Source organism: Echiichthys vipera, assembly GCF_963691815.1.
Source record: "Echiichthys vipera genome assembly, chromosome: 13".
Taxonomy (NCBI): Eukaryota; Metazoa; Chordata; class Actinopteri; order Perciformes; family Trachinidae; genus Echiichthys; species Echiichthys vipera.
Genome location: NC_139838.1, coordinates 18,164,994 through 18,181,995, shown reverse-complemented (window position 1 = coordinate 18,181,995; position 17,002 = coordinate 18,164,994). Strand labels below are relative to the sequence as shown.

At 40.6% G+C, this 17,002-nt stretch overlaps 2 protein-coding genes across 3 annotated transcripts; one reads left to right on the top strand and one right to left on the bottom strand.

Moving 5' to 3' along the window:
- Window positions 1-4,229: 4,229 nt before the first annotated feature.
- Window positions 4,230-5,645, top strand: LOC310955951 (type-4 ice-structuring protein-like; the record flags this gene model as incomplete). The annotated part of the gene is made up of 4 exons (XM_083926030.1): window positions 4,230-4,233; window positions 4,347-4,415; window positions 4,513-4,639; window positions 5,438-5,645. 4 exons carry the CDS (start codon window positions 4,230-4,232, stop codon window positions 5,643-5,645), a joined length of 408 nt encoding a protein of 135 aa, XP_083782156.1.
- Window positions 5,646-5,943: 298 nt separating this feature from the next.
- On the bottom strand, window positions 5,944-15,059 carry LOC310955756 (polyadenylate-binding protein 1A-like). 2 transcript variants are annotated; one of them, XM_083925769.1, is made up of 14 exons: window positions 14,318-15,059; window positions 12,642-12,835; window positions 11,332-11,447; window positions 10,469-10,608; window positions 10,241-10,335; window positions 8,870-9,007; window positions 8,414-8,509; window positions 7,935-8,301; window positions 7,719-7,829; window positions 7,467-7,612; window positions 7,283-7,367; window positions 6,883-7,013; window positions 6,507-6,600; window positions 5,944-6,319 (listed from the first exon to the last, which is right to left on the bottom strand). In XM_083925769.1, exons 1-13 carry the CDS (start codon window positions 14,508-14,510, stop codon window positions 6,508-6,510), a joined length of 1,905 nt encoding a protein of 634 aa, XP_083781895.1. In that variant the 5' UTR covers window positions 14,511-15,059; the 3' UTR covers window positions 5,944-6,319; window position 6,507. The 2 variants fall into 2 exon arrangements, with proteins under 2 accessions (XP_083781895.1, XP_083781896.1); XM_083925770.1 differs by having other exon boundaries at window positions 7,467-7,609.
- Between the last annotated feature and the right edge of the window lie 1,943 nt (window positions 15,060-17,002).

The window sequence follows — 17,002 nt, the reverse complement described above, 5'->3', positions numbered from 1 at the left end:
TGTGGCCCTTTGAAGGAGACCCGACCCCTGGATTGGGAACCACTGGACGAAACCACCTAACTCCTATATGAAGTAGTCCAAATTAACTCCACCTCCAGCAGCAGCAACAGTAAAGCACATTTTGCTGATACTTAAAGGTCCCATGTTGTAAAAAGGGAGATGTCCTTTTTGATCATAGAGAAGTAAGAGGGGCTTGAATATAAATACTGTGAAAGTCTAAAAACCCTCAATCCACAGGCAAATGCACACAGCCTGTATTCAGAAACGAGCCATCAAGGTTTCTGTACGGTTGTGATGTCACAACTATACAGGTACAGTGTGTGTGAAGGAGTACGGAAAAGAAGGAAAGAAAAAGTGGGACGAGGAGAGCAAAGGCAGAACTTTAATATAACAATCCTTTAAAGGAAGACAAAGACCACAGCACCCACCACCCCCATCTGGAATAGATCGGGAAATGCACATGCCGTAACGCCAGGCCGGGCAGACCTCGAATAGAGTATGATACCATGTGTGACTGCCGCTTTACAGCCATTCCCCTGCTGCAATGACGGTGTAGAGACATAGAGAGCGTAGATGTGGAAGAAGACCCATAAACGCTGACCAATCAGAGCAGATCGGGCTTTTTCAGGAGAGGGTCTTGAAGAGACAGGCGCTAAAACAGAGCCTGTGACTGTTCTCATTTGTCCTGGTCATCGTTGTCCCCAAAGCAATTTCAGTCAAAAGCAAGAGCGTTTCAGACAGAGGGTGAATACATGTCTATTCAGACAGACAGTATGAGAAAAGTAACGTGTTACATGTTTACATTAAAGCATGTTAATATGTTCTAGTAGAAACACAAAATGCAAGTACGAACCTGAAAATGATGAATAGAGGACTTGTACTTGTATACCAGAATGATCTCACTGAACTTCCACCCGTTAATAGGACTGTTGTCTGGCAGCTGTAGTTACTTTACATATAAAAAGCATTAGCTCATTTCATGCAATATGCACATTGTAACAAATTAATGAAGTTGATAAAGTTGTTTAAATTAGCTCTTGATAAAACATTACAATACTGCTTTGCACCAATTCTTTTTTCAGGTTTATTTCAAACCAGACCACAGATTATAGAAGCTTAAAGAACAACACCTGGCCTGAAAACGGGGCTGACGAAGCATAGCTGTTAAATTTCCATCCCCCATTTAAATACATATAAACACGTAAAGACGCCATCAAGACCCGCATAACAACAAATACATAAGTAAAAAAACAAACAAACAAACAAACAGTGTAAACTCCTTCAACAGTCCCACATTTGTCCTATATTTATTTAAACACCCCCATTTTCCCAACTGTACAAATCAAACATAAGTTGTTTAAACTTTCTTATAAACTCACTTAGGCTTTTACTATTTCTAATGTTTTCGGCTACTAAACTATTCCACATAACTATTCCACAAACTGAGACGCTCGTAGGTTTAAGGGTTGTTCTTGTGAGCTGCTGGGACAGTTTATGTTTACCACGAAGGTAAAGGTAATATCTCTTGGCACTTTCCCTTCAATAAACAATTAACAATAATAATATTATTCATTCATTCATTTTTTCGTCCTCTTTCCATTTTTTTGTGCTGCTCTTTGTACAATTAAGGTCCTAAGTTAATGTTCGGCAAAACTAAACACATTTCTAAGCTTTGCGTTTTCTCATTTAGCTCTATCAAACCATTCTCAGCACCTCCTCCTGCTGCGGTAGTTTAAAGCAGTCAGGTCCGTGTCATCCTCGCATGCCTCACATACCAGCTCTTTTTTTCTCCCCATTTTTAGAGGATGGGTTTGAGAGACGTAAACAACTTAAGCCGTTTCCACCAGGGGAGTCCGGACCAGTAGTGTACAGACTCTGGACACAGAGAATACATTCCCACATCTGGTTTTGATCTGAACTTTATAGTCCAAATCTGACTTTTAAAACTCCAGTGCAGGCCTTTCTCACTAGATGAAAGGAAACTCATCGTTCAAGTTTTATTCAACAGCTTGTGTTATTTACGTCCACTACTCGTGTATTTTCTCTGTGTTGCCATTTCCCCTTGAATTGTTTATGGCTGGGGTGGAGTGGGCCTGAGAATTAATTACTTTACAACAGCCGTAAAGATAGAGTAGTAGCAATAACGCCCTGTTGGATGTAAACCAAAGGTAGAAGGTTTACATCCACATGAATGGGTGATATACATAACACAGCTAACTGAGACATTTTCACAGATCATAGTGTTTATTTTTTAATAGTATTCAGTCCATATAATGTATGCATCTGTCCATCAAATTAAGAATAATACGTCTTAAATGTCTAATATTTACTCTAAAACTCATCCCTCACCTAAAGGTACATACAGTTTGATTCTATAATGATAATAAACTTTATTAATAGGGCACTCTATTGAACATACAGAGCATTACAACATAAAAGACAAAGACAAAACGTATAATTCAAACCAAAATTACAAATGTTATAACCAATAGTACAATTAAATGCAAAGTAAACAAAAATAAAGCATCACTATCTTATCTGTTATTAAATCTGCTGATGTGGAAATACCAACAGTTCTGGCCTGGCGTCATAATGTCGCTGCTGTTACCGGTGATTAATTGTTTGTTCGAATAAATCAACATAAGACGCACACTCATGTTGGACAGTCAGCACAGGGACCATTGGACTTTGCTTTAGTTTGTCCAGGTGGCAGGCCGAGCAGCAAGGGTCGAACATCCAGTAATGTTTTGTGTCTTTATTATGTCCAATCAGATTCACATGACGACTCGGCCGCATCACCATGAGGGACTATAAGAAGTGCCAGAGTCCTAAAGGTAGGCACCATCCGGTCCAAATTCTCCTGCCGTACAGGTGAGTCTCAAACCAGTGTCTACTTAGACTACTATAATTACATTTACATTTAATTATACAAATTATTTTGAATGTAAAACTATTGTTACCGAACTAAAGACTGATTTGTATCTGAAAGTAAAATGTTCCTCTCTATCACTTTAATGAGAAAGGGTTGAAGTTGAACCTGTTTGTTTGAATGTTATACTTTCATGTAGAGTTTTGTCAAAATGCCTTTCATTGATCTATTCTTTCGATCTTATTTTTAGTATTTAATGTCATTATTTTCTTAGATTTGTTTCATCTGCAACACACGTTGGTATAGTAGTTTACACCCAGACTTCAAATGTCGGGCCTTAAATATATATAAATCATGTTTAACTACAGCACAGGGGTATTTATCATGTAACACTCACACTTAAAGACGTCTGCAGCAGTCGTGTCTATTTTTCAGCTCATTTGCCAAACAGTGTGCTGCACACTTTACATCGCTGCCAACCAAATACCGAAGCACGTTGAACTTCTTTGACATTTAGTAACATTTTGTGGCTTTTTTTTGTGACTGGCTTTAAAAACTACAACTCACTTGACATTCAATTTTACTATAATATAATCTATAATCCATACTGTTGAGTTGGACTACCTTTGACAAGCCAATTTTTTTTCTCAATCTTATTTTAAAGTTTTAAAAAGAATTACCCAACGAAACATTAAGCACTGAGGTGTTGATTCAAAGCTGAATTTAAAGCAGCATACTGATATCTGTTATAGTTTACATTTACACTAAACCAGTGGAAGTGATAAGCTCCTTTTTTTTTATTAGTATATTTCTAAATATATTTTTAAGAGGAAAAACTTGGGCTTCGTCCATGGTTGGGGTGAGGTAGAATACTTTTATTTCCTGGCACTTAAGTAGACGGTTAAAAATAAAAAGCTTTTGATAAATATGGGCTTGTACATTATGGAAATATTATTACTTATTCACAGCCAGTAGCTTGAATAAAAACATAATTTGTCAGGACTTCTGTACAGTTGCGATGTCACAACTACACTATATAAAGGTGGAAAGTGCCGCTACAGTCATTCCCTAGTTGTAATGATGATGAAGAGACACTGAGAGCACAGATAGATGAGCTGAAGACACCGACCAATCAGAGCAGACAAGGCTTTTTCAGGTGGGCTAAAAAAGAGAGAATGAATACAGGTATATTCAGACAGACAGTAAGGGTGTTTTGTGAACGTTAAAGCATGTAAACATGTTCTAGTAGAAACCCAAAACACATGTATGAGCCTGGAAATAAGCATAATACGGGACCTTTTAAAAGGTAAGAAGTTTAAACTCAAGCATTGGGCAAAAAAGGAAAGTGCTTTCAGTGAACATGGGTACTGTAACATTGCAAAAGCGCAAAAATGAGAAAGAACATGCAGCATATTGACAGGTCAGGTTATATCTTAATCAACCATGCAGAATAATTAAATAATCTTTGTTCTTTTAGGTCTCCTCCACTCTGCAGCCATGAAATTCTCCCTCATTGCAGCCATTGCTCTGTTTGCTCTGGCACAAGGTACGGCATTTATCATACATTTACTTTAATTCAGCCACATTTGAGAGGGCAGGTATTTTGAGATTTATTATTTTTTTTTGTCTTTGGAAACCCACAGGAAGCTTTGCACAAGATGCTACTGCCGAGCTTGAGAAAATGGGTCAGTTATTTGAGCAAATGAAGAACAAGATGATGCAGGACCTGACTGAGGCTATGCAAAACAAGGACCTGGCAACCCAGGCTCAGTGAGTACAGAGAACGCTCCTCCGCATAAAGACAAGGTTTAGTCACAACAAGGTTAAGGATTATAAAGATAAAAAGATTAGATATCCTTAGAGTGAAGTCAATGTTAGTAAATGTAGTGGTGGAATATAACTTACTTATTCAAGTATTGCACTTCGATGCATCTGTCAATCTTTACTTGACCACTTCAGTTTTGTCACTCTCAGAGGGAAAGCACATGCTGAACAGGTCAAGCAGTATATGAAGTCGTTACTGCATCAGTAATACTAATGAATAAAAATTAGTGTTTTTTACAGAAATCATGTTTTTGCATTGCGTACCTCCCTTTGCTGATACCAGTATTTTTGCTTAAGTAATATTCTGAATGCAGAATTTTCTGTAAAAGTATTCGTTTCTTATTTCAGTAGATTTAAATACTTCTTCCGCCAATGTTTAATGCCTGTCAATAAATATGTACGGCAGACTTTACTACACAATTAAAATCAAAAGACTTGCCAGTATTGCAGTATTCATCACTGAATTGGAAGTTTTTATTTGAATAAAAGCTTAAGTTAGTTTTCATACTCCTACTAATTAAGAAAGAAATGCATGTTGAGTAAATGAGCAAAGAAAATGCTTGCGTGTATTTCATCATTTGGGGATACTCCTTAAAGTATTCCTTGTACCCGCTTTATCTATCACTGACTTGTGAGCGTAAGAAATAAAGATTTGATCTGACAGAGACCGCACTGTGACATACAGGTCAAACAGGTGCATTTATGATTTTGATTTAAGGTTAATCATCATATTCTACCACACAGGACCTTCATGGAGGAGACGAGAGCCCAGCTGGACCCCCTGATGTCTCAGATGCAGGAGAGCCTGAGGTCTTTTGCCAGCAATGTTGAGGAGCAGATCAAGCCCCTGGCTGAGAACGCACAGGCTCAGCTCCAGATCAGTGGCCTCAAGAAGCAGATGGAGGAAGTCCTCCAGAAGCTGACAGAGTCAACCAAGGCCGTTGCCAACTAAACAAACTGCTCTTCCAAAAAAGATGCAACTTTGCCAACACACCACCATCTTGCATCTGATGGCTGGCCTGAAAGTGCAGGCAGAAGTACAACCGCCGAAGATGTGTTTCAGTAATTGTTGACATTATCATCTATGTCCCAAAGAACAATTAAAAAACTTGAAACAACTTCACTGTGTAATTCTCGCTTTCATGTGTGCATGTTTGAGATTGGTGTTTGGGAACTTTTAGCATGATTACGTTGATATGAGTGATAGTGCGCCTGTTCCCATCTGTGATTACACAAACAAACAAGAGACATTATTTTATACGTTTTATTCAAGCAAGCAAATGTCAGGGTAAATTCCACAATAACAGGCTTCTACAGCCCAAACACTTAAATTCAATAAAATGGCAGAAAGGAATGCTTTCAATCTCATTCTGTCACAGAGTTCTCCTCTAAAACCCCCTTCATTTTTTATTTTGACTTTTTCTCTTTTTTGTGTATTTTCTCTTTTTAACTCAACACACCAGGCCCGGTGTTTCGGTTCATTATAGGCCTGGCTGGAGACTTGTTTCCATTGGTATTTTTTTAATGTATCATTTGATTTCTTTTTACTTTGTTTTGTGTATTTTACATTTTTTCACTGTTTAATTCTTTTGTCCATCGGTGAAGCTAGTCGCAAGGTTCCCCACCCTGTCAAAACACAAAGATATAGGGATACTAATGAATACTAAAATGTTGAGGGGACAATCCACAAATCAACATTAAAAACACAAATAGAAGGATTAACATGTATGTGTCAGTGACGCCATGGGAAGCCATAATCTCCTGTCAACACTGTCATCTTCTTATTAAAGCAGCTCTGGAAAACTAATCATACCTTAGACACTCGGGACACCAGCTGAATTTGGCACAGTCTTCTGGGCAGCCTCCTTCGCCTGGTGGGCCTGAAGCACAGCCACGGCCTCATCCACCTGCAAAGATTAAGTTGCTGAATGTTAGCAAGACCACAACATTATGGTGGGATCCAAAAGTGCAGTGCTTTCACAAGGTCCACCTTAAAAATAACGGCTCACCACTGAGGATACATACTGGCACTTACACTCACAACAGGGAGGAAATTTTTTCTGGGACATTGATATTAAGAGCAGAAAGTACTCCTGCACTTCCCTGTCCTTTAAATATTAAGTCCTTGTGAACTCTTCAGAGAAACAACCAAAGGGAAGTTGTCAATATTAATGAAGTTAAGTACTTACCTTTGAGCGGAGAGACTCTGGAGACTCCAGCATGTGGAGCAGCTCTGAGTTGTCAATTTCCAGCAACATGCCAGTAATCTTTCCTGCCAGGCTAGGGTGCATATTCTGGATCAGTGGAAACAGACGCTCACCTAGAGGAGTGACAGATACAGAGAGTTTGACACATGTGATTATTAAATGTAATTATCACTCGTCAAGGCCCAGTTACTGAGACCAAAAGTAGCACATCCCGACTGGAGGGAGATAAAGAAAAATAAAAAAAAGTCAAGTCTGGGATGAAAGTTATGTCGAGCTAAAGATTCCTGTTTATGTTTTTTTTTTTTATACCTTATTTACGTGACCAAGGCAAAAGTGGTAACATGTTAAGTGGTCATGAAGAGCTGTTTTTTCTAACACTTACCCAGCATCTGCTTCTGTTCCTGTGGTGGAGCAGCGGCCAGCATGGATGCCGTCAGAGGCTCCTGTCCCTGAACATGGACAGCAGGCTGAGGGGAGGGATGCAGGGAATTAAAATGCACATCCAAACCAAAATTTTCCCTTACATGGATGGTAGAATAGGTCGCGAAGAAACGTGCATTCTCTACCTGCTGCATGTTGACTTGTGGCTGAGCAGGCATGTGCTGCTGGGGATTGCGAACTCCTGTGGCATATTTGTACTGAGGGACTCCGCGTCCCGGAGCAGCCACTGCAGCAGCTGCAGTTGCTGGTCGGGGGCCCATGGTCTGAGCTGCTGCAAGAGACGCCAGCAGGGACAGAAACAAACAATACATAAGTAATAGTCACACAGTTGAACTGTATTTGTTGTGCAGACTAATGACAGAGTAAAGGTGACTGACCGACACGCTGGGCGGACATCATGCGGGGCACCTGGGAGGTCGGTCGCATGGCACCGAAGGTCTGAGGGCGTGGGGCTGAGGGACGCATAGCGCCCGGCATGTTCTGGAAGTCTGTGAATACACAAAAACATAGTGGCTTCATGTACAAGTACAAACAAGTGTTTTTCTTCTTAATGTGCTTTTACAATCATAGTAAATATAAACAATGATACTCACGTTGTGGCCGGACACCTTGGGTGGCCCAGCGTGGGCTCGGTCGGAGCTGAGCCATCTGCCCAGCAGCTGGGTAGTAAGCAGCACGGTTCTGTGCCTGAGGTATGGCTGCCATGAAGTAGCCAGAGGGTGGGGCTGGCTGGTAGGGATTGATGACTGGGTTTGGCACCGCACGGACACTGGCCATGCGCTGCATGTACTGGTTGGTAAGGTGGGCCTGACGCTCCTCTTTCCGCTGGGCCAGGGCCACATACAATGGCTTGGTGGCTACAATGCGTCCATTCATTTCTGTCACTGCTTTAGTGGCTTCCTCTGGGGACGAGAAGCAGACAAAGCCGAAACCTTTGCTGCGCCCGCCCTCCATCATGACCTGAGAGCAAGAGTCAAATGAAGCTAATGAATTAATCTGGACAGTGCTAACTGAAAGCAGTTTCTCAGTCGCCTATTAATTACAGAAGATGAGTAAACAGCTTAGGTCCTACCTTGGCACTGGTTATGGTGCCAAATGGTGTGAACTCCTTTCGCAGACGTTCGTCATCAATTCCATCATCAAGGTTCTTCACGTACAGGTTGACACCCTTAAAATAAGACAAAAAGAAATGTTAACTTTTGTGTTGTCTTTTGAAAACACTACAGATTAAGCATGGATAATACAATGCCAATGGACTGAAAAAGGTCGCTTTATAATTTATGTATTGCATTTGTCTGTAATACATATTTATCCCCAGAATCCATGGTGAAGAAAAGTGGGGCCCATGAACTACAGTCACTGTTGCAGCCATTTTGGCCAGTGCAACCTACTAAGGAGGGAGCACTGAATTTGACAAAGCTGCAGTCTTTCAAAATACTTGACCAGATGATATAGCTGAAGATTGTCTGGAAGTGGCTGTCAAACTATAACGTATAATTTTGGCACAAAACTTGAAGATGCCACGGACCTGGTAGCGAGTCATGCGGTCTTGTTTCATTTGCTCAAATTTGCGCTTCAGCTCCGTCTGTCGCTCCACCTTCTTCTGGGCACGGCCAACGTAGATGAGCTTCCCGTTGAACTCCTTCCCATTCATCTCATCCACCGCCTGCAGCATACAAGAAAGTCAATCTGTCACGGTTAGATTGTTGGACAATATTTTGTGCCAGAATTGTGAATAATTTTATGAACTGTGAACGCCTCAGGATCCCCCAGTTAGAGCTGGTTAATGTGGCCCGGGAAAGGGAAGTTTGGGGTCCCCTGCTAAAGCTGCTGTAAGCGGTTGAAGATGAGATGAGATGAGATAATATAGCATGATAATGCAAGTGCCCCATTTCAAAGATCAATGAACTTTTAATTCTTAAGAATATTCAGACATTGGAATTGGAATGTGAAACAAATGTATATATTAAATTATCCTAATCCACACAACCAAGACAATTAATTCCTAAACAGACAATATACTGCGACTCCACTTTCTCAGTGGTTAGAAAAATAAAGTTACAAAAAGTGCAAAGTAACAACATATTAGCTAGAGGTTTTACAAGTAACAAGAACAAGTGGACAAAGTAACATGTTTGACATAATAAAGTCAGTTTAGGCCTCTTTGGGTGTCTCTAGAAATAACACAGAGGCACTTTTTGGGGATTTTCCATCTCCAATTTCTCAGTAAGTTGTGATGTAAGTGTATCTACTGGGTCAGAAACACTGTTTCCACTTTTAGTTGCCACCGTTTTGACGACATACCAGCACGTTCACGTCAATGGGCTCTCCTCAAACTGTGAAGTCAGGCTTTGAAACCAAATCCACATGAACTTATTCTTCCAAACTTTATGACTGGTGAGGAGACGTCGGGAAAAACAACTTTTAGCCTCAATATCAGTTTCACCTGAATCACTGTTGGGGGGGTGGGGGTGGGTGTGTGTGTGTGTGTGTGTGTGTGTGTGTGTGTGTGTGTGTGTGTGTGTGTGTGTGTGTGTGTGTGTGTGTGTGTGTGTGTGTGTATGTGCCCTGCCTTAGCCCCACCTCAGGTGAAACTCAGAAGACAAAAGTAATGACCAGAAATGACAGCAAAACCTGTCTTGGCATAGTTTCTGTTCATTCGGTTTAGGTGCTGTGATAAAACCCTTAGGCTCTGTGCCCAAGTCTTAAAATAGTTGGAAAGTCCTGCTGTTTATTCTGGCATCAAAATAGTGGTGACATTCTTATGTGAACAAACACGTTAACAGAACTGGTAATAACAAGGTCAGCAAAAATTATACCAGTCGTTTTCCATGTAGCGTAGATTATCATGAGAGGCCTTTTTCAGGGGCAGGAAATGGTAACCATGTACAAGTCTTACCTTCTGGGCGTCCTCATGCCTCTCAAAGCTGACAAACCCGAAGCCTCGGGACTTTCCACTGTCATCAGTCATGACTCGGATACTCATGGCGTTTCCTGAACAGAGAGATACCTTTAGTGACTATAGTTTACCCCGTAATGTTTACTGTAGATGATCAAAAGACTGTGTGAATAAGAGCAGACTGAGTCATTTTTAAGAGCTATTTGAAATATGGACACATTGACTGACCGTATTTATTGAAGACTTCTCTGAGCTTCTCATCATCCATGTCTTCACCGAAGTTTTTAACATAGACATTCGTAAACTCCTTGGCTCTGGCACCAAGCTCAGCCTCGCGCTCTTTGCGAGATTTGAAGCGACCAACAAATCTGTGTTGAAATGGACATTTAGCAAAATTTTAATAAACATTTACTACCTTAACCACATAAACAAAATAATGCTCTGCTCAACTGTAAAGCCAATTGTTTACGTTTGGTAAACTGTATGACCTTCCTCAGCATCACTGAGGTAAGAGGGGTGTCACAATGCTCCAAATCCACGATTTGACTTCGGTTTCAAGATCAAGATAAAAAAAAAAAAAAGAAATTTCAGCACTGACACAAGGGTCCTGTACAACAACAGTTTATGTTTACTTGATAGTTGCAGTTTCTGAGGGGACATGAAGTCCAGTTGATTGCATAACTTATGGGAAAGATAAAATGTTGCACACTGGTGACTTCATGGATGCAGGAGGATTTTCAAGGTGTGCTGTTTAAGCATTGATGATTGTGACTGGAAAAGTGCAGCTGCAGGCTACTGATTAACTAATGTTATCGTGTGTCTTTAGCTGCATGATGCGTCCAGTAAGCTGCTCCTGTTTCGTTGTTTTTTTTCTGATTGTGCGCAAGTATGCTTTTGAATTCGGTAATTGAAAGCCAACTTCTTTTGATTTTCATCTTAAAATCAAAATTGTGACACCCCTATTAAGTAATTATTATTACACAAGCATCAATGTAGAACCTTCAATTAGTATTAATTCAAGTACTTTTATTTAGTTTTTCCATTTCACACATTAGTATGCACCAAAGTTTCAAACTAGTTAAAACACTTACACTTTTCGGTCATTGAGCAGCATGCCATTCATTTTCTCAATGGCTCGTTCAGCTGCCTCCTGAGTCTCAAAATGCACAAAGCCGTAGCCTTTAGAGCCATTCTCGTCACAAACCACCTTAGGGAAAGAAAACACATGCTGCTCTTAAGCCACACACACACATGCAGTTTATTAAAGGTGTTGGATCACACCTGAAACAAAACTTTCCTCTCTAATACAAACTTTTGACGTTCCTTGAATTGGGAAACAAGTCCAGATTTTTTCATTTTTTCAACTGTGTGACTGTTAAAACCCTATCTTCCATTTCTTCATATATATATATATATATATATATATATATATATATATATATATATATATATATATATATATATATATATCAAACTCATAACTACAACAGAACTACAAGATTTTTTTTTTACTAGTGCTACTCTTTCATGGCCTGTGCTACAAAATGTTCAACCTCTGTAGCACCAGAACAATATGCCCTGAGGGCACAGGGAAACAAACAAACTACTGGAGGGAAAGTGGGGGAGGAGGTCTTTCACATCTTTACTCTTTAAACAACTCTAGGGCCCTGTTCACACCTGGCTTTAGCATGCATCCTGGGTGATACGGTCACAAGTAGACAGCTCTCAATATGCCTTGCATTAGAATGTGTCTCCACATGAGTGATAGCTTGTGATCGGATCTAACTTCCCCGCTCTATATGCAAATAAACATGTGCATAATTTCCGCTTCCATTGCTTTTAACTGCTGGGTGGGTGGCAGCAATGCAATTCCCATGCCTAACCTGCCAGAAATTAAAAGAAGAAATCAAAACAATACAGACTGGGTCCATTCCTTGGTGTGTTCCAGGTAAATCGAAATCGTCCCAGATGTTTAAAGCTACGGGCTTTTTGAAATTGCCAGACGTCATAGACAAGTCAGCTAACAGGATTTGAGAAGCTACACTTATGCAGAGGACGTCAGTTAAACAGACATCCTTGAGTGTGGCCCAGGAGACATTTGTGTACACACTTCTAAAAGAGTGTTGCCAGAATGGGCCAGACCACCTCCGAAAAGTGGTCTGAGTGATCAGATCTGAATGTGTCCTCAGTGAGTCTTGGGGTACACCTGTACTTAGACTAGTGCTGACGTGTGGTTGCATCACCAAAGACGTGTTAATGATTGTAGGTGTGAGGACCTTTACAAAGCACACACATGCAAATGACACCTGCATTCACAGTGCTCTACGATATCAATGACCGATGACCATCCCCGTTTCAGGTTAGAGACAACAAAAAGGGGTGTCGGCCGCTGGTCTTTTACCTTGCATGACAGGATGTTGCCAAAAGCAGAGAAGGTGTCGTATAGAGCCTTGTTGTCGATGGACTTGTCAAGATTCTTGATGAAGATGTTTCCCACGCCGCTCTTTCTCAGTGATGGATCACGCTGCGACCACATGATGCGCACAGGCCGCCCCTTGATCACATCAAAGTTCATGGTATCCAGTGCACGCTCGGCTGAAGGAAGAAACACAAAAGCAGGGATTTAATTATTCAGTATATCTAAATCTTAACGTGCTGGATATGACAGTTTAGGGGTGTGCTTGTGCTTAAGTGTTACATGGAAACCAAATAAAACAGTTTATAAAATGGAAAAGTTCTAAAACTGCTGAACCTCAAGGACTCATTTTCTATTTAGTCCCTTGCTCAAGGGCAGTATTGCTGCTTCATCTACTTCCCCTGGTCTAGAGTTTTAAACGGGGCCTTTCTAGTCACACATCAGCACGACTGCATTAGCAATTTCTGGCAGCTTGCCAACTCAGAACAGAACAAATGTATTTAATGTAATGTAACATTTGTCGGTTTTATATTTAAACTAAATAACTCAATAATAGTGGCAGTTTGTTTTACGTTTAAAAATGTGGACGTAATTGGATTAGTACATCTTCCTTTATTGATTTTTTTGTTTGTTTTCAGCTTGATATAGAAGACGTCAAAAGAATGTGCATCACAGAAAGTTCCCCAGAGCCCAAGGTGACATATTCATATTGTTTGTTTTGTTTCAAAAAACAGAATTTATTCAGTTCACTTACATACGAGATCAGGAAGAACAGCACACTCTGATTTGAAGCCGGAGAATTATCACTTAAAAAGTGACCTAAATCATTAATCAGTTAACTTTTTGCCACTGGACGAATAAAGTGACAATAAATTGACTAATCAAAACAACATTAGTATTTCCCTTGAACACAGGCTCTCTTATGCACATTTTATACTTATGTGCATAAGACTCTGTATATTTACTGTAGATATTTGTGTACTACTTTGTTTCTGTATTGTGTACTTTTCTCAGTTTGGAGCAAACCTGAGATGTCCTTATAGAACATCTCAGGTTTGCTCCAAACTAAGTTTTGTTGGATGTGTCCAGTGACAATAAAGTATCTATCCACAGAATATATCTCAGTAGAAACACAGAATCACACCCAAGAAAACCGGGAGGCAAATGCAGTCCTATGCTCAGATCAAGTGAATGCAAAACATGTTTTATGATGGGGAAATTTGGCTAGCTAGAATAATGCAGGACTGGCATTACAACATTTTGAATTGACATAAATTAGGCCTACTATTTTTACTTTACAGTTAAAGATTAATGTCCAAAGCTGACTGGCACACATTCTGAGGGAAATGTTATTAAGGCTTAACTGCTGTGTCTGCCTTTTAGGCTAAAAACAGTTGGGGTGTTGTCCTGGTAGAATAGAGATAAAGAGGCATTGAGTGCTCAGCTGGAACATATCAGTGGGGTGGGCAGGGCAGGGCTGGGCGGACATGGTGCTGTTCTGCTACGCCACTGCTGGGCTGGGAGGTTCAGCTGAGGAGACTATACCGACAACATGTCGGCCGCAGTCACGTGTAGTATATAAGACACTAGCTTTCACTTGTCATTTCATTAACAGACATATTTTAGACATATCAGTCGGTATTTTTGATTAAATCACCTACCGTCCGCTGGCTGTTGGAAGTTGACATAGGCGTATCCGAGGGAACGCCGGGTGATCATGTCCCTACAGACCCGGATCGATAGGATGGCTCCGGCTGGGCTGAATTTCTCGTACAGCATGGCCTCGGTCACATCTTGATGCAGATCCCCGACGTACAGGGAGGCCATGGGGTAACTGGGAGCACTGGGGTTCATTTTCGTTGGCCGCAAAGTACTCGGACGAAGCCTGGTTTTCTTAACGAAAAAAAGTTTTCGGCGACAGAACGAATGGTTTGGTTGTCAACGGCCACTAAAGCGTCACGTCAGTTCTGTGCTGGAATGCTGATGTAAACGTTAACAACCGTTGGCTTGTCAGTTGAAGGGTTTTTTGGAGTAAAATGTATAAAATTAATGTTAAAATGGCACAATGTCGACTTCCAATGGGGTTAAAACAGTCGCTCACATTTAAAACGCAATGATAAAAGGCTCAATAACGTTACTTATCCTCGCTTTTGAACCAGTAACACGTCGACTGAAAAAACTGTCGTTCGATTTTAAACGTTAGGCAGCCCCTTTTCTTTTATACGTTACCGTCCAGTCTTCGAATGTCTACTCCAGCTTCACCGTGGTTACAAAAAGAAAAAAAAGGATTTTTTGGTTGTTTTTTTTTATGTTTTGAATTTTTTTTGGTATTTTTATTTTTTTTATAGAATGTGTCTCCGAGCGAGCTCAGGAGCACACACGCACTCACACAGCACTGACAGCCGGGGTTGAGGGGGAGGGAACCGTCGGGAAGTTGTCTAATTTATACCCCTTGGCGCGTCACCGAAAACGGACCAATCATCTTCCAGTGTAGTTGAAAAAAGTCAACAGAGGGGCGTTAACCACAACTGTACGCATGATGATGAAATCATGTGAAAAAACGTATTGTTAAAGGCTGAAATTGACTTATTGTGTTGACCACAATAGTCAATTGTTGACTGTCTATAAAAAGAAGCAGTGCTGTATGGGAACGAGTGGATGCCTCCGCAGTGTGGCGGCCCGTAATATCACAGCCATGCCCGCTGTAGCCAGTAGGCTCCAGTACTGGGGATGTCATGGGAGGCGTGACGTTTTACTGCAACATCGCATGACATTCCTCATTAAGCAAATGTGACTTGCTGGAATGCATCACATGCACATCTTTCACAGTATGCATTTATATTTACACGTACCCTTTAGAAGTGTGATATGCAGCCTTCACATACAGCATAAACTGTGGTGTAACCCCTTATCAGCTGCTATCAGTGAAAATGAAAGACAGAGCCACATTACTCACCACTAGATTTGTCTTTAAAGGTCATTGATCAGAGCTAAATAACTCAAGTCACTGAATAACTGATTGAAGGCTGACCTCATGGTATTGTATAATTTGATAGGCTTACTATTGCTGAGAGATATGCTATGAACAGCAGTGTTCTTATGGTTTTCATGGCTGTGAAGAGATTAGATTTTGACATTAACGCAAAAGTCCAATGAAGAGACTTGGCACCTTTTTCATCTTGCTATGAGTTATTTGACTTGGTTTCCAGCCATAACCGCAATACTCCTACTGTTTTCACCTTGTGAGTCTGTGTATGTGCGTGTCATCGTGGCGAAATGTGGTCCTGGAGACACCTGCTGTAAAACGAGCCATGCAAGGTACAGTCATGGAACTTTACAGGTCATGTTTGAAAAGGCTGTGGTCTGAGCAAGGGGCTCGGGGCCCCCACTTTACACCCCTGGTCTGATAACTGCAAGATAGAGTCAGGAAACCTTAAAGGGTGTGTTGGGGTTCAAGTGTGGTCCAAGAGGCGCCACAAACACTTTAAGGCCCTGGCCTGATAATAGTGCAAGATAGTCACAAAACTTTACAGATTTGTATTTGAGGTCAAAATGAAGGTTGAGTTGAAAGATGGGTGAGGTCTAAGCACGGTAGACTGATTTTGTCTCGGTAGGGTTGGACAAATCATTTCTAGGTTTGTGCCGAGCTGATTTAAAGATCTTGGGTCAGTCGAGCTTAAAATGAACATTTGCATGCACCACATGGTCCTTTCAGCCATCTCCATCTGCAGAGGGCAGTGTTGTCAAATCAAACCAGGACTCCGTAGCCTCTTCCAAGGTACTTCTCTTCTGTTTTATTTTTTAATAAGTAAATAAATTAGTACAGTATTATACTATCTTACAGGTCTTTCAGTTGTATATGATAAGTGTCAAGTGTCTCTTCAGCAGCTAAAAGTCTAAATACATGTATAAGCCCCAGGTAGGGCCCGATTCAACAAGCGCCCGATTGTGTATGGTGTTTTTCGATCAGGATTTCATTTGCACATTAGGCAGAAGAAAAAATAACCATTTCCAATGTGTTCTTTGTATTTTGTCGTTTGCAAGAGTGACTTTCTTCTTTCCAGATATTTGAGATTTTAAAAGCATCAGGACGGAGTTTGATTGCATGAACAGCTCAGTATTTTGTCCAGGATTCTACTTTTACCAAAAAGGATCAGTATTTTTCACAACTTATTTGCACTAAAAGCTGTAATTACATACATGCAAAGGGCCTTTTTGCATAATTAGATTACATAAAACTATGTTAATTTCTAATGTTATAAAATCAAAGGTTTAACCCCACGTACCAGTCTAAATTTGAGAGATCATACAAACTTGTCCCTTTCAAACAGCACAAGACTGTTCTT